The sequence below is a fragment of the Balaenoptera physalus genome (assembly GCF_965194825.1).
Source record: "Balaenoptera physalus genome assembly, chromosome: 7".
Classification (NCBI taxonomy): domain Eukaryota; kingdom Metazoa; phylum Chordata; class Mammalia; order Artiodactyla; family Balaenopteridae; genus Balaenoptera; species Balaenoptera physalus.
The window spans coordinates 113923165-113940348 of record NC_138886.1 but is presented as its reverse complement, the minus strand read 5'-3'; the positions used below and the strand labels follow the sequence as shown (position 1 = coordinate 113940348).

Genomic DNA, 17184 nt, shown 5'->3' with positions numbered 1-17184 from the left:
CTCATAGTTCTGATATAGCTTTGTTTTACACATACACAGTACTTTGTGGTTTATTTTTGGACTCAGTATCAATTTTATTTTTGTCATGGTCAGAAGTATTGATAAAAATTCCCAAAGATCATTAACTTACATAAAATAATCACTAAATTTCTTCTTCATATTGTGGCATTCTAAAGATTAAGACTATAATTTGACTTAATTTTATAGTGTAATTTATTATTGAAAAGAGAAGTGAGCACAAGCCCCTAAACCAGGTGAGTAAAAAGGAGGAGGTGACCAGCTTATTCACAGAAACAGTTCTATCCAAAATATGTAATCAGGGAATTCCCTGGTAGTCCAGTGGTTAGGGACTCCACGCTTCCACCGCAGGGGGCCCAGTTTCGATCCCTGATCGGGGAACTAAGATTCTGCAAGCCGCGTGGCACGGCCTAAAATAAAATAAAACTACAAAATATGTAATCAAATCATTTGTTGTCTCCTGAAACATCATCTTCCTAAAAAGCACATCTACCCATCTTGATCCACCTGCGCTGTTAACATCTCAGTAACTAGACAGTCACAATTTGGGCAACAGTAATTGTTGTGGGCAAGACTCATCAATGGATGCTAAAATTCATGGGTGAAAGTATGATGAGAAAGGGTGCTTACATGGTCTTAAAATATCACCGCCCCCCCCCAAGAAAGGTACAGAGGGAAAACCAGTAATGTTACAGTGGAGAGACCTGGTAGATACAACTGTAACCAATGACCAGAGTTACCATCATCAGCAGTGAGATTGGGACAACATCATGTACCTTCTGGTATTTTTTTTATTGAAGTATAGTTGATTTACAATATTTCAGGTGTACAGCAAAGTGATTCTTTTCCATTATAGGCTGTTACAAGATATTGAGTATAGTTCTGTGTGCTATACAGTAGGACCTTGTTGTTTATCTATTTTTGTACATAGTAGTATATATCCGTTAATCCCAAATTCCCAATTTATCCCTCCCCTCCCTTCCCTTTTGGTAACCATAGTTTGTTTTCTGTGTCTGTGAGTCTATTTTGTAAATACGTTCATTTGTGTCATTCTTTAAGATTCCACATGTAAGTGATGTATGATATTTGTCTTTCTCTTTCTGAGTTCACTTAGTATGATCATCTCTCGGTCCATCCATGTTGCTGCAAATGGCATTATTTCATTCTTTTTTATGGCTGAGTAATATTCCATTGGATATATTCCATATATCCATTCATCTGTTGATGGACATTTAGGTTGCTTCCATGTCTTGGCTATTTTAAATAGTGCTGCTGTGAACATTGGTGTGCATGTATCTTTTGAATTAGAGTTTTTGTCTTTTCTGGATGTATGCCCAGGAGTGGGGTTGCTGGATCACATGGTAACTCTCATTTTTAGTTTTTTAAGGAACCTCCGTACTGTTCTCCATAGTGATGTGCCTTCTGGTATTGATGTACTTAGAACGGCACAACATTGCTTCTGTGGGGCCTGTCAAAATGCATAACCTGAATTTAGTCATGGGGAAGCATTAGACAAACCCAGATTGAGGGACATTTTACAGAATAACTGCCCAGGACTCTCCAGGTGTCAGGATCATGAGAGACAAACCGTCCCCAGTTGGAGGAGGCGTGACAACTGCAGTGTGTGATCCTGGACCTGAAAAAGGACATCAGGGGGGCAGTTGGGAAGAAATTTGTGTAAGGTTGGCTCTAGATTATTTCATAAGTCTTGTGTTGATGGTTCATTTCCTGGTTTTGATAATTGTAGCTGTGGTTTTAATAAGATGTTATCATTTGGGGAGGCTGGGTGAAGGGTACACGGGAGTTCTTTGTACTGGTTTTGGAACTTTTTGTAAGTGTGGAAATTCAAAATGAACTTAAGTAACAACAACAACAGAAACTCAGAAATTCAGACTCTCATGCTTCTACTTTATGACATCTCTTTTGATTGGTCAAGGGCTGGTTTTCTCTGCTTAAATCTCCACTGTGATCTGGATAGCTGAGGTTTCTAAATAAGGGATTTTGGAATAGTAAGGCATTGCCATATTGGATTGCAACTACAAGTTGAAAGGTTTTGTTTAATTAATTAATTTACTTATTTATTTTTGTACAGAGCTGTAATTACATCTTTGGGTTTCCAATGGCTCTGTAGGTTATTTGAGCATTACTGTTAGAGCCACCAGAATCCCTAGCTGGAAACTTAGCTCTGTAATTAATTTACTGGTTTGTTTCTGTTTTTATTATCATGTTCTACATTCAGGTTAGTCCCATGGATTCTTCTGCTGTGTATCATATATTGTTGAATTTCATATTTGTTGGTTGTCTTTTAGGAAGAGCTGATTTTTGTATAAAAATGTTTTACTTAAAATTAAAATATCATGCTAAACATCTTATTTTTCCTCTCAGAAAAGACAGTCTGGAGTTTTTATAAATATAATGAATAAGTAAACTTACACTGGCATAAGCACCAAGTGGTGACTTTTATTGGGTGTAATAATTAGAATGGAGGAAATTAATACATTGGGAAATGTTTCTGTTACCAGGAGCAGTTGTTAATGTATGACTCATAGATTCTTAAGTCTAGGAGAAGCTTGACGAGACTGTTTTGACCAGTGTGGGAGAGGAAGAAAACATGGACTTGGGATTCGGAAGACCTACTTTTGCATCCCAGATTCATCACTGATTATTATTGTGTCTTGGACAGGTCATTTAACTCTTGAGCCTTAAGTTTTTCACCTGTAAAACTGGAATGATAATAGCACCTTTCAAAGTTATTGTGAAAGGTAAATGAAGTAGCATACAATGTACCTGGCCTAATGTGGGCATTTCATATGTGCTGGCTCTGTTCTTTCCTCCAGCTGGGCTTATAACTGTGCCTTCTGAAACTGATGAGATTCTGCTTTGCTTATAAATACCTACAAAAAGATGATAGCGTATGTTAGTCATCTCTACTGGTATTTCCCAGGTCTTTTTGTTTGGAAGTTTCCCCATATCTCCTATCCCAGAGAAATTATTTTCTTTTATGTGTTAGTCACATTGGCTGTTACTCCAAAATCTGTTAGACAAGTGTCACTCATTTGCTACTTTCCTTGGTGATTTAGTCTTTTTATCTGAAATCAATCATTTGATACAAATAAATATTAAATTTAGAAAATTTTATGAGACAAAGGCACAAGATGTCCAGACATTTGAAGTATTTCCATGTAGTTTCCTTTCAAGTTTCAGGTTTCACTTGGCATTTTGATCCTCTGAGAAGGGCCAGTTATTCCCATGGTTGTGAGAGTGAACATCATTGTTTTTATGAGTTATACACGGAAGTGTTTAGGGCTGAAGGGGCATGTCTGTAACTTACCTTCAGATGGTCAAGAGAAAATAATATATGTGTGTGTGTGTGTGTGTGTGTGTGTGTGTGTATCAGTATATAGAAGGGGGGGGGAATGACATAGCAGCCATGGCAATATTAACAATTGGTGAGTTTGGGTGAAGGGAGCTCTGTGTGCTTCTCTTACAGCTTCTAAGTTTAAAACTATCTCAAAATTATACTGGATTGAGTTATATTCCTGTACCCTGAGGAGATGTAAGCCAGTGGCATTTTCAGAGGGAGGGAGGTTGGAGGCACCTGGGTCAGCATAGAGGAATAAGTAGTAAGTGAGTAACTGAATGAGTAGTCACTCACTGGCAAAAAATTAGTTGTTCCTTTAACCTTTTTTTCTTAGAACAGAATTTTTTGGCAGAAGGTCCTATATAGATAGAGAGTAAGCTGCTGCTTTATCAAAGCAGAGACGGCTGCTTGGAAGTAAAATCAGATGCTAAAAAGTAAAGAATTTAAAAAAAATATTTACAAGTTGTATACAAGGATAAGCAAAAGGTAGAAGGCAGAAATATTAGGACTTTAAAAATTATCTGGTGCTCAGATAATCTTTCTTCTACCTGAGAGATACATTAGTTTTCTATAATTAGCACTATATCCTGCTAGCTAAGAGATATTAATTTATCCTTTATTTCAAATTGCTATGTGATTTCAAAGTTAATATTTTGTATTCTTAATAAAGATTTACATGATATTTATTATTTTACCCTTCAAAAAGCATCTTCTAACTAAAAAAAAAAATTTTAAACCCTTTCTCTTTTCTTTCATGTCATTGATGGCATCTCTTTTGGGAACTCAGAAGCCAGCCAAAGGTAAGAGATTTGGTTTATTATGTGATGCTTGTGAAGGTCTTATGTGCATGTTTTTGAAGTACTGGTAATTTTCTTCTCAAAAATAAAAATATTTTCTCTGGCATTTTTATAAAAAAAAAAAAGTAATGCAAGCTGTCAGCCTGTTCATAAATCCAAAGCCATTTATTGGTGTAAGAGGTTTATAGAAAAGCTCTATTTGTACTTTGACCAATCCTGTCCAGTCTCCTGGCAACTACAGCACAGATTCCTTTTGTGCCCTGCTGTTCGCCGTGGATTGGCTCAAAACTGCCCGTTCCATACTGTGGTCAGAACCATAGCAGGCACACTCATCCGTGTTTCTCCTGGGACAGCTGGGGACACATTCTCAGTCCAACAGAAACCTGCCCTGGCCCACAGCTTCCTCAAGGGAATATGCTTTCATCTGAGATTTGAGCCCAGATTCTAAAGAAACTTCTGTGGTGTGGGTCAGTTCCTGTATCTCTTAGGGCATGTAGTTGTGCCAAAGTAGGCACAAGGACTGTATTATTGAATCGATCATTCTCTGGAATTTTCCAGGAAATTTAGATTTTTATCTACATTCTTGGAGTTTGGTTTAAGAGTCCGTGGTTGAACTGTAATTCCATTCTCTATCATTGTTGCTAAAGTATGTATAGACTTGTCTGTTGGGACTCTGAATGATTAAAAAAAAAAAAGTTTAATATGACACTGACTTCTTTATATATGTAGAACTAATTTCATTAGTTTTATCTTTTCTGTGAAAAGATGCTGCATTATTTTTGTTTTCTTAATTTTTGATGGAGCAGAGGCTGGAGATTAATTCAACTGTATCTTAACGTTTAGAGAAAATGTGTTGACGTAAAAAATATGGAAGGGCCAACACCACATTATTAACATGGTGGTTCCCTCTAAGGAGAAAATGCTTGGTGAATGGGAGACCTTTATTCCTTATGTTTTGGTGTTATTTGACTTGTTATAATGAATGTGTGTTTCGTCTCTGTTACTCAAAAAAAGTTTTTTTTTTTGTTTTTTTTTTTTAATTTTAAAGGAAAAATGTTTATTTAGAAAGAAAAGGGCTTGTCTGCTTTAGGAAATCTGTGGCTGGAAGATACCTATAATAATTTACAAAGTTCCTGAAACTTAAAGAGGACCATTCAGCGTTGTTAGTAAACAAGAACTAAGCATTCCTAGTTCCCAACTTTGTACCAGGCTGTGTCACCTTCCTGTAACTGGGGAAGAGAGCGAATCCAGCCTGTGGTGAAGGGCCTGGTGGGGAGTAGACAAAGGGCTCAAAGGCTGGGTTCAGCTCCCAGCTCCCCACCTGCTGGTCACCAGCTTCTTGACTTCCTTGTACCCCAGGGCCTCCCGTGTAGTATCAGCCGTTGTTGCGGTTACTTTAATGGTAGCTTCTCTACTGGAATTGAGAACAAGAATTGTGAAGGAACTCCCTGAATTTAAAAAAGAAAGAAAAGAAAAGAAAAACCCGCAGTCGTAGGGAGAGGAGTGCCATTTAGAGCCTGTTCTCTGAGATGTGCACACGGATGGACGGTTCAAGTGTGAGCTAAGCTTACAAGCAAAGAATCAGGGTGGTGTCTATTTAACCTTGGTAAGAGCAGAATCAAATAAAGTGCTAAGAGATGAGAGCTGAACGCTAGAACAGAAGAGACTTAATTTGAGCTTCACATCTTATTTAATCTCTCCCTGCTGACTAGTGTAGCTGGAAAAGCAGCCCCCACTGGAGATTTTGATCTACAGTCCTTTGGGACCACCTTCCACCTTCCTTCTTCTTTTCCTCCCCTTCTCTGTTGGAGAATTGCTAACATAGGGAGCCAGCACTATTGACAGACACATGTTTAGCTCTGGAAAAATGTTGAGGATTAGTAATGTACCACATAGTGCTGAGGCTGGGTGGACGGCTTCCGGGCTCCAGGGTTCCCACCTCCTCCGGGGTGTTGTCTGTCACTGGGCTTCTGCCTACCTTTTTGGCCTTGCTCCCCCATCACTGCCCCACCCCAGGGAACAAATGCCTCTTGCCACTGTTTTGCACAAAGATGTGGGTGTTCTGATCCTTCCTTGCTCTAAAGGTGTTTCTAGCCAGTTGCCCTTTTGGTTGCCCCCAGGGCCCCTAGCCACTCACTGAGCTGTTTTCCTGCTGCACTCCCGGAACTGCTCTTAGCTTTGCAGCCATCTCCTCCTGCAGCGATTTGGCCTGTGCTCTCCCTGTGGTCCCCACCCCACACTGCACCAGTCTTACTGCAGCTGTTTTTCAGGGATTCTCAATTTCTGGTCCAGGTATAAGCGAGCAATCTTGCTTTCAAAAGCTTGCTCTCCTTTCCCCCCTTCTTTCCCTTTTAGGCTCTTTCCCTCCCTCTCTCCATCATTTTGCATTAATTTCAAGTAGAAGTGGATATAGGCATGCATACTTAATTTACCATCCTAATCTAATTTCCTTTTTAAAAAAATGTAACTCTTAGACCTCTGGTCCATATGATAGCCTTGTGAGTTCACACAGAAACATTCTTCTGCCAACTCCAAACGCATAGCAGGGACAGATAAGACATTTTAAAATATTAAAATCATATCATTATATTCAAAAACAACATATGTCACTGCAGGGACTAGCAGCAGGCTGGGGCCGAAGCAGCGTATTTACTGGGCCTTGAGATCAGACGCAGGTTTTCGGAGAATTGGAGGTTCAGCCCTTGCAGACTAGAGGGGACCCTGTGTACGGTTGAGGACCAGAGAAGCTCACCACGTGAAAACTGATTTGGGTGAGGCTCCATCAGGAAAGAAGGCTTAAAAAAAGATTTTTGGGGCTTCCCTGGTGGCGCAATGGTTAAGAACCCGCCTGCCAATGCAGGGGACATGGGTTCGAGCCCTGGGCTGGAAAGATCCCACATGCTGTGGAGCAACTAAGCCCGTGCGCCACAACTACTGAGCCTCCGCTCTAGAGCCCGCGAGCCACAAGTACTGAGCCCGAGTGCCACAACTACTGAGCCCGAGTGCCACAACTACTGAAGCCCACACGCCTAGAGCCCATGTTCCGCAACAAGAGAAGCCACGACAGTGAGAAGCCCACGCACCACAACGAAGAGTAGCCCCCACTCGCCGCAACTAGAGAAAGCCCGTGTGCAGCAATGAAGACCCAATGCAGCCAAAAATAAATAAATAAATAAATAAATAAATAAATAAATAAATTTAGGAAAAAAAATTATATATTAAAAAAAAAAAAGATTTCTGGCCACCAACATTGAGCCAATTTCTGTGTAAGTAGGAGGGAGTAGAGACACTGGGCTTTGGAAGGACCCAAATCTGGGCTTCAGTAGCTGGGAGTGGCAGCGTAACTATTCGTGTAAAGGGGGGCCAAAGGGGGAGGAAAAAAACAGGCAATCACGTAAACCATAAAATGCAAACTCCCAATTCAGATGTACTTGCAAACTAACATATAAAGCACAAGAGGAAAACTGTCATCAGGAAGTGAGGCAACAAACTCCAAAAGTGGGAGTTTGAAATGCAAACTGAAATGAATTTAAAAACAATTACACTTAAAATCCTTAAAAAGACTAAACTGTAAAACATGAAATCCAAAAAATTAAAAATATAATCGGTGAAAAAGACTTTTGAAAGAAAGTAAAAAAAAAAAAAAGCGTATTTTAGAAAGTAATAAAATAAAAGATCAAAACAAATCGTTTGTGATATCCCACGAAGTAGCAATATGTATTACTAATATTTCCAATATATATTCTTCCTACTTTTTATGTATGTTGATTTTTGTACAAATATGAGATCATGGTCCAGACTTTCATAGCTTTTACATTAATATATGAATCTTAGTCTTCTTTGCTCTTGAAGCTACACAGTATCGACCATGGGCATGTTATAGTTTATTTAAAGAATCTGCATTCTCCACATGCTGTAGTAATCATCTTTACATTTTATTTTTAAAAAAAAAATCTTTGTTTTCTCTGATGAGAAAAGTAAGAATGTAGAGAATACATAAAAGCATAAAGAAGAAAACAAAGATATCACTAATCTTATCGGGCAGTAATAAGCTTTTATATATGTAACTGTGTGTATGTCTAATAGCCATCATATTATATATAATTGCTTTGTAACCTCCTCCCTTTTCACTTAACATTGTGAAAAGTTTTCCATGTGAAATAAAGATCTATATCATCTATAGGGTGCTTACTTGCCTATTGTAAGACTGTACCATAAATAACTAACCTCCATTGTGAGACAGGAAGTTGTTTTTATTTCACTGTTATGAACAATGTTATCAGTGTCGTGACATTGTTATAACATTATAAGTATGTTACAGTTTTGTTCTTAATACAAACTTTAATATTTTTGTTTTTCAACAGGTATTTGCATATGATCACTGTTTCTGGTCTATGGATGAATCTGTCAGAGAAAAGTATGCAGGTAAGAGCCCAGCATCCTATTAACTACTGATAATATAGAAAGGTGTTTTAATATTTTTCCTATAAAGTATCATAGTAGTATTTTGTGTAATTTTAGAAACTACATAGAGAACTTCCTCCAGTCTTTGCTATTAGAGTTTTAATGTTGATTGGGAAATGGGAGATTCATGGTACACTGTTGTCGGTGTAAGATGATAAAGTTAGATTAACAGGGCACACAGTTGAGGTTGTCTTACATGCATCCCTGGGCCTTACACACGACCATAGCATGCAGTAGCTACGTAGATTCCCTTAGATATTTGTAATATGGTCTAGAGAGGCAGCTTGGTGTAATGAAAGAACTCTAGCCAAGGAGGAAAGGAAACATTGAGCTTTAATCCAAGCTCCACTCCTGTCTCTGACTTTCAGTAAATCACTTAGGCTTTCAGTGTCCCTTTTCACTCTTTTTTTTAATTATTTTTTTTATTTTTGGCTAAGGTGGGTCTTAGTTTCAGGATCTTCGTTGTGGCATGCAGGATCTTCGTTGTGGCATGTGGGATCTTTCATTGCGGCACGCAGGCTTTTCATTGTGGTGGGTGGGCTTCTCTCTAGTTGTGGTGCCGGGCTCCAGAGCAAGCGGGCTCTTTGTTGTGGCACGTGGGCTTCTCTCTAGGTGAGGCACACGGGCTCAGTAGTTGAGGCATGAGGGCTCAGTTGCTCCGCGGCACGTGGGATCTTAGTTCCCCGACCAGGGATCGAACTCGCATCCCCTGCATTGGAAGGTGGATTCTTAACCACTGGACCACCAGGGAAGTCCCCCTTTTCCCTCTTTAATGGAGAGGAATATGCCATATTCTCTCTAAATTTGCTCTGGGAGTCTATATTCTTTTATTCTCCTCAGTGATGACTGTCTCAAGCCCCTTTTCACTACAAGTTTAAGACTACAGCGACAGCCAAATTAAAAAAAAATCTAAAAAAAAAAAAGACTACAATGATAACCATATATTTCCTTTATTCCTAACTGCTTATGACACCCGTTTCTAAGCAATCTTTTAAATATTGGGTGTCGTATTGTATTGGCCTTTATCGTGAAAAACAGTAGTACTACAGCTGTTTCCAAAAGTTAAGGTTAACTTGGGCTGGCTGGCCCCATGATGACTCTAAGGATTGCTTCAGAATCAGAAGTGTGATGAGGATGAATTGATCTGGTAAATGAACTAGAAAGTGAGGCCTAATGGAATGCTGTTCATAGCGTTCACAATGTAACAAGCATAACAGCATCCAGTTCTTTCATATTATATTCAGGACCCAAAGAGGTTGAATAATTTGTCAAAGTCACATTTAGTTATCGACATATTTAATTTAGCCTGTGGAGGGGAATTGGACCCTACTATTGATGTCCGTGGTTGAAAGCTAGAAGACATGTCCCAGACCTTCCTCCCTCTCCCAGCTGGTGTGTATTGCAGACCCTGTAATTTAACATTATCACTGAGGAAACGGAGAGGGAGTCGATACATATGATTATCTTGAACTTTAGTACACACTGGATAAAGCATTGGCTGAGTGGCACATAGTTGAATTCAGGTCCACCTAGGTCCCAAGTATACATTTCAGATATTTATAATCGTTGTTTATAAAATTAGCAGTTCACTGGGGTTTTTTTGGCCAGTGTTGATTCAAGTTCATATTATCAGGAAACTTTTCACTCATTTTCTGTTATGTGCTAACTAGAAATAATCTGAAAGACATAAGCCTTTGGAAACATTCATCAAGTTTAAAAATCTTGTTTGGTAGATAAACAAGCTGAGAAAAAACGTGCATTTTTGAGAGTTTTGTTTGTTTTTTGTTTTTTTAATTGTTCATATGTAGTTTTGGCTTAAAACATCCTACCTTTTTCTCTGTCACTCTTTCAGGTCAAGATGCTGTTTTCAAGTGCCTTGGGGAGAATATCCTTCAGAATGCTTTTGATGGCTACAATGCATGTATCTTTGCCTATGGACAGACTGGTAATTGTTAAATAATCTGTTTTTTTTTAAATAAAGATCCTAACAAAGAAAATACCAAAAAGAATACATATTGCTAGCATCTTATCAGTTGTGATTGATAAAGGAGTGCTTTGACTTCTATACCTCTGTGGTCAACAGGAAAGAAATCTATTTAAAGTGAAGGAGTCACTTTTATAAGGGTATATCGTATAGCTTGTCCAATTGAAAACTATTCTTCATGGAAAAATGGTTATGATATTTTCAAGACTTGTTAGGACTATGAGTGATTTAATTTTTTCCTCTCTATTTTCCTATGCTTTCTAAATTTTCTTTAATGAATATGTGTTTTTGGTACATAGGAGAAAATAATTTTGTAGTAGAAAAAGAAGAGGACTCTGATTTCTACACTGTTGCCAAAGGGTAGTGGTAGTAAGTTAATTTGCTCTGGGGCCTGCAGGGATAACGTACATTTTTTATGCTATGATGAGTGGTTGGAAGCAGGCACATAATATTTATCATATGGATCTTTCCAGTTCAATTTTAGGAAAGTATTCCGACCTCACAATTTTTCAGTCATTTTAGGTCTTTTTTTTTTTTCTTAAGTATGATGATAGTTAAAGAAGGTTTTTATTTTCTTCCTAAAGCATGTGTACTTTTGACTTCTACATGTATAATTGGAAAGCTTCTCTACTTACTAGTGTCATCATTATATTTGGGTATATTCCTTATTTGGGGCATTTTGCTAAGTGCTAGGATTTCATTATGAGCAATGGAAAGAGGGCTGTGTATTTAAACTTCTCAAGGAGACAGTAATAACTATGATTTCCATCTTTTAGGATCTGGAAAATCTTACACCATGATGGGCACAGCTGACCAACCTGGATTAATCCCAAGACTTTGCAGTGGGCTCTTTGAACGAACCCAGAAAGAGGAAAACGAAGAGCAGAGTTTTAAAGTAGAAGTGTCCTATATGGAAATTTACAATGAAAAAGTTAGAGACCTTCTTGATCCCAAAGGGTAAATGACTTTGAGACTTTAATGTTGTGGTATCATGGACTAAAACAGACTTAATAAGTTGGCTTAAGTGAAATGTTTTATACTGAACTTGAGTAGAGAGTTATTTTTCTAGTTTTTAGTTATATTGAGGGGTTTCCTGCAACCAGTTCTGGGCTTTTGAACTAGGGCTGAGCTGGGGCAGGGAAGCATGGTTGAGCAGCATGTATTTGGGTTATACCATCGCTCTCAGATTTATCCAAAAGCACAAGCAAAAAATACGTACTGATAGTTAAGTTACTGAGTATCAGTATAACTGGTATCCTTAATCAAGTAGAGTGTTTTTTGTTTGTTTTAAACCAAGAAATTTCGAATGGAATTCATCTGTTTGCAGATGAATTGTGACATAATCAGAAATAGTGAAACCTGGACTTCAAGATAGTTCATTTTCATGATTCTCAAGGGGAAAAAGTGTCCAGTTTTATGGCATAGGCTTTGAAAGAGAAGTGTCTTAAAAGTATTAGAAAGCCTTCAAGAATGCAGTCCTCAGTCTGCAGTCATAACTGAAGCTAATGAGGAAGATAAGGGGTATCTGAGGAAATTTGTGCATTGCCCAGAGTTCTCTGAGTTCAGATTTTACGGAAGTGCAACAGTGGAGAGAAAGAAACAGATAAAAACCACAGCCTGTGGCTTATTGCTGTAAGAGCAGTATTTGGAAGGTCAGAGAGCCACGTGAGTTGAAGCTTATAGAAAGCGCGGAGGACGGCGAGGGCGCACCTCCGCCGTTGGGTGTTGGGATGAAGAGGACGACCCAGGAAAGCTGGTCTCAGAAGCAGTGGGTCACAGTGGCCCTCAATCAAGAGAAAACTAAACCTGTCAGCTCCTCACCCGCATCTGTTTTCTTTAGCAAAGATAATGATCTGCAGGCCTTTCATATGAGGCTGAATTGGCCCTTAGTGTTTCTTCCCTTTTTTTTTTGGCTGTGCCGCGCAGCTTGCGGGGTCTTAGTTCCCCGACCAGGGATCTAACCTGGGCACCTGGACCGCCAGGGAATTCCCGGCACTTAGTGTTTGTTTGTTTGTTTGTTTTATTTTTGGCTGTGTTGGGTCTTCGTTGCAGCACGCGGGCTTCTCGTTGCGGTGGCTTCTCCTGTTGCGGAGCACGGGCTCTAAGTGCGCGGGCTTCAGTAGTTGTGGCACGCGGACTCAGTAGTTGTGGCTCGTGGGCTCTAGAGCCCAGGCTCAGTAGTTGTGGCGCACAGGCTTAGTTGCTTCGTGGCATGTGGGATCTTCCCGGACCAGGGATTGAACCCGCATCCCCTGCATTGGCAGGCGGATTCTTAACCACTGCACCACCGGGGAAGCCCCCGGCACTTAGTGGGTTTTTTTGGGTTTTTTTGGTTTTTTTTTTTCATTTTAATTTTTGGCTGCATTGGGTGGGTCTTCATTGCTGTGCGCGGGCTTTCTCTAACAGTGGTGAGCGGGGGCTACTCTTGGTTGCAGTGTGCTGGCTTTTCATTGCAGTGGCTTCTCTTGTTGCAGAGCACGGGCTCTAGGTGCGCAGGCTTCAGTAGTTGTGGCTCACGGGCTGTAGAGCGCAGGCTCAGTAGTTGTGGCGCACAGGCTTATTTGCTCCGTGGCATGTGGGATCTTCCCGGACCAGGGCTCAAACCCCAGTCCTCTGCATTGGCAGGCGGATTCTTAACCACTGCGCCACCAGGGAAGCCCCACTTAGTGTTTTTATACAGAACTTTACTTAACGTTTATCGAGTGATCACTGTATGCCAGGCACTATGCAGTCATAGATGAAGAGCTCAGTGTGGACAGAATGGGAGTTTTGGAAACAAATAGTTATGAATCAATGCAGTAATGCTTTTAAATCATGAAGGAGGCTCACACAAAATAGGTGAGAGCAAAGAGGGAGTGACTGTCTTTGCCCGGAGGAGAAGGGAAGATTCCACAGAGAGTGCTTGATGAATTTGTACTGAGTAGGAATTTGTCCACTGAGAAGCTGGGTGGGAACGATTCAGGCATAGGGGACAGCCTGTGCCAGAGCATGGAGGTGTGGAGAAATCAGAGGTTTTGAAAGTGACTCAGCTGTCCAATGGGGCTAGAGGGCAGTATGCACAGATGTTGAAACAGGGAACCAAAGGAAGTCCAGAGGGAGGAAGGTTGTGGCCTAGGTACCCACATCTTGCTAAAAATTGTGCCCCTGTACTTTTTCTGGCTCTGCCTTGAATCCTTTTTCTTGCACCTTCATTTCTGTGAAAAGCATCACTTTCTTTGAGATCCCAGAAATTCCTACTCTTTCCAGAAATTCTTAGCTGACTTCATTCTCATGTTTTATATTCCACAGTGCTTGTGTAAATAGCTTGAACTTTACTATCTACAATTTGCTAATAGTCTTTAGTAATATCTTATATGTTTGTCTTGTGTATAGTTTAGTAATTGACAGCATGGGCTTTGGAATCACCTGGCTCTGGATCTAGGTCCTCTACTTGTTACCTATTGGGCAAGGCAAGTTCCTTATGCTTTCTTGGCCTCATTTGTATAGAAGGGATGATAAGGTAACATAATATCTCAGAGGGCTGTTGTGAAGATAGACTGGGTTGATAGACCTGAGGTCTTAGAACATTTACTGGCACATAGTAAGTGCTCAATAAGTGTTAGCTGTTGTTGTCTCCTCCATGAAAGTTTCTCGAGGATTTTTGTAGCGTTTCTGAAGAGCCAAAGTGAATGGATTAAAAACTCTGAATGTGATTCCTTTTCAGCGAAAGATTATTTGAGAGAAACTAGTTATTTTATTCAAGTACTGATCTTATTAATTCACCGCCTACTATGTGTAGTAATATAATTGTTTTACTCAAGAGATAATGCAGTATACACTGTCTTTAAGAAAAAGGGAAATATGAAAGGAAAAAAGTTGTAATAGTTCTGATCTTTGGATATATTCTAAGTCGAATATTCTATATGTATTTTATATACAGTTTTATAGTAGTAAGTAAAGTTTTGGTGGTTGATCCTAGGGTACTGTAAGATTCCAAATCATTAGAAAATAATAAGTTACATAAAACAAGAATCACTTGTAATCTCACCATCAATATATATTTTTTTTATTTACTTATGGCTGCGTTGGGTCTTCGTTTCTGTGCGAGGGCTTTCTCCAGTTGCGGCAAGTGGGGTCCACTCTGCATCGCGGTGCACGGGCCTCTCACTATCGCGGCCTCTCTTGTTGCGGAACACAGGCTCCAGCCGCGCAGGCTCAGTAATTGTGGCTCACGGGCCTAGTTGCTCCGCGGCATGTGGGATCTTCCCAGACCAGGGCTCGAACCCGTGTCCCCTGCACTGGCAGGCAGACTCTCAACCACTGCGCCACCAGGGAAGCCCCTAAATACTCTTTTTAAAAATTGTAATGTTTAGGGAATTCCCTGGTGGTCCAGTGGTTAGGACATGGCGCTTTCACTGCTGTGAAACTAAGATCCTGTAAGCCACGCAGCGCAGCCAAAAAAAAAAATTGTAATGTTTAGATTTTTTGAAGAGCTTTTTTGACATAGAATCAGTCATCAACAAATATTCTTAATATTTTTTGATTGATATCATTAAGTATGCTATATGCTGTAGGTTTCTGGCAGGTGCCCTCTACTGGTTTTATTAGTTCCTTGTTTGTAAGAGGTTTATTTATTTTTTTAATCACGAATGAGTATTTAATTTTATTGAATCATTTTTCAGTTTATTGAAATCATTTATGTATGAAATGATCATGTATTTTTTTTTTCCTCTTTAGTCTATCATTGTGGTAAAGAGCATGAATCTTTTTTCAATGTTAAAACAACCTAGCAGCCCTGGGACAGTCCAACTTTATGTTTTTAAATCACTGTTAGATTCAGCCTGTTGTCTTTATTTTTGTCTGTTTATATTTGTTTGTCTTTATTCATGACTGAGATTTGTCTGTAGTTTTCTTTCTTTTGCACAGTTAACATTTATTGAGTTTCTGCTCTTTGTGCCACATTCTGTGATCTGACAAGTAGATTGTTTGTATTTATTTGACTCTGCATTCTTTGTGGTAGTAGACATCCCACAGTGTACCCTTTTGAGTGATGTGATATTTTACCACATTATGCAGTTTTTCTTACTAGTCAAGATCTTAAGTTTTGGTTTAAATTCTTCTGGGATCAAGTCTGTTTGTTCTATTTATGTGGAATCTTTGTTGAATTCAGTATATATTTTTATGGAGCACGACTGAGTCCTTTCAAACAGGTAATTGTTTAAAAATTGATTCTTTTGTTTTTACTGAACAGAAGCCATCAAACGTTAAGAGTCAGAGAGCACAGTGTGTTGGGACCCTATGTCGATGGACTTTCTAAACTGGCTGTCACAGGCTACAAGGTAACAACATCCTTTATGTGAACTACTAAAATTCCCTGTAGCAAATTTTTTGTTGTTGAATTTTTGTTGTGATCTTTTTGTTGTTGAATTTTTGTTGTTGCATTTTGTTGTGATCTTTTTCTGAAATAAAAAAAAAATTATGATAGCATCACTTAATAAGTCACAAAAATAGTTTGTAATAAAGTTACAAAAATATTAAAAAGCTTTGGGTCAGTTTAATTTTGAGAGAAGGTATACATATTTGCAAGGCATACCCATTCATCAATTGTGAGACACATTTTTTCCATTTTTCTGAGCTCTAAAATTGTGGTATTCCTTACGATTGTATCTTAAAATGATAAATGGCAGTATTTTTTTCTTCTGTAGTAGTACATAAAATAATGATGTTGCTTATGATTTTGTTGATTTAGTGAAATAAAATATGAGCTGAGTAGTTGGAATTCAAAGCCTGTTTCTAATTTGAGAGAATCACTCATTTACCTTTAGTTACTAGTTCTCTTCATTTTCAAACTTCACAGTTATGCTCTGCGTGAATCCGTTAGGCTTTCCTCGTTGGGGAAATGGGGGTTGGGTGAGCTGTGATGTAATACACATTGAATTAAGAGTCAGAGACTGTTGATCTGGTGACAGTCTGCTCATATGACTCCTATATGACTCTGGATTGTTTACTCTATCTCACCAAGCCTCTTTGTCCTAATTTTTAGAATGGAAATCAGCTTTATTGTCTTGACTATCTTTTGAGGTAGATTCATTAGTTCCTTTGTTCATTAATCACATTCTATCATTTGATCAACGATACTTCATTTGGTAAACATTATTTACTTCATTTAGTAAACATTTATTGAATACCTGTTATATGCCAGACATTGTGCTAAGTGCTGAAGAAATAAAAAAAATGAATGAGGTGGTCCATTTCCTCAAGATGCTTACAGATGTTATAAAGGTATTATAAAACAACATGATTTTAAGTGCAGTGAGAGATGCATTGTTCAGGATTCATGGTAGTTTGGAGGAGGAGTACCTGACTTAAATGGATATGTAGGTGTCCAGGGAGGGTGGTATCCAGGAAAGCTTCCTGGAGGAGATCAAATGAGATAGTGCATGTGAAAAGTCTTAGAAAACTCTACGGTATCATATAAATGTTAGGTATTGTTGTTTTAATAATGATATTTGAGAGCTTATTTTTGCAACAGTGGAGAGAGATCAAGATTTTTTTGAGAGCTCAGAGAGATTGAAAAGTAT

The 17184-nt window shown here is 38.9% G+C and overlaps 1 protein-coding gene across 4 annotated transcripts in view; it reads left to right on the top strand.

Moving 5' to 3' along the window:
* The window catches only part of KIF13B (kinesin family member 13B), a 193261-nt gene that overhangs the window by 56876 nt on the left and 119201 nt on the right, over nucleotides 1-17184 (top strand). For all 4 annotated transcript variants that reach the window (XM_082468815.1, XM_082468814.1, XM_082468813.1 and 1 more), the window contains 5 exons: nucleotides 4167-4179; nucleotides 8541-8601; nucleotides 10493-10585; nucleotides 11401-11581; nucleotides 15855-15942. In XM_082468815.1, coding sequence (XP_082324941.1) covers nucleotides 4167-4179; nucleotides 8541-8601; nucleotides 10493-10585; nucleotides 11401-11581; nucleotides 15855-15942 — 436 coding nt within the window. The remainder of the gene's footprint in view (nucleotides 1-4166; nucleotides 4180-8540; nucleotides 8602-10492; nucleotides 10586-11400; nucleotides 11582-15854; nucleotides 15943-17184) is intronic.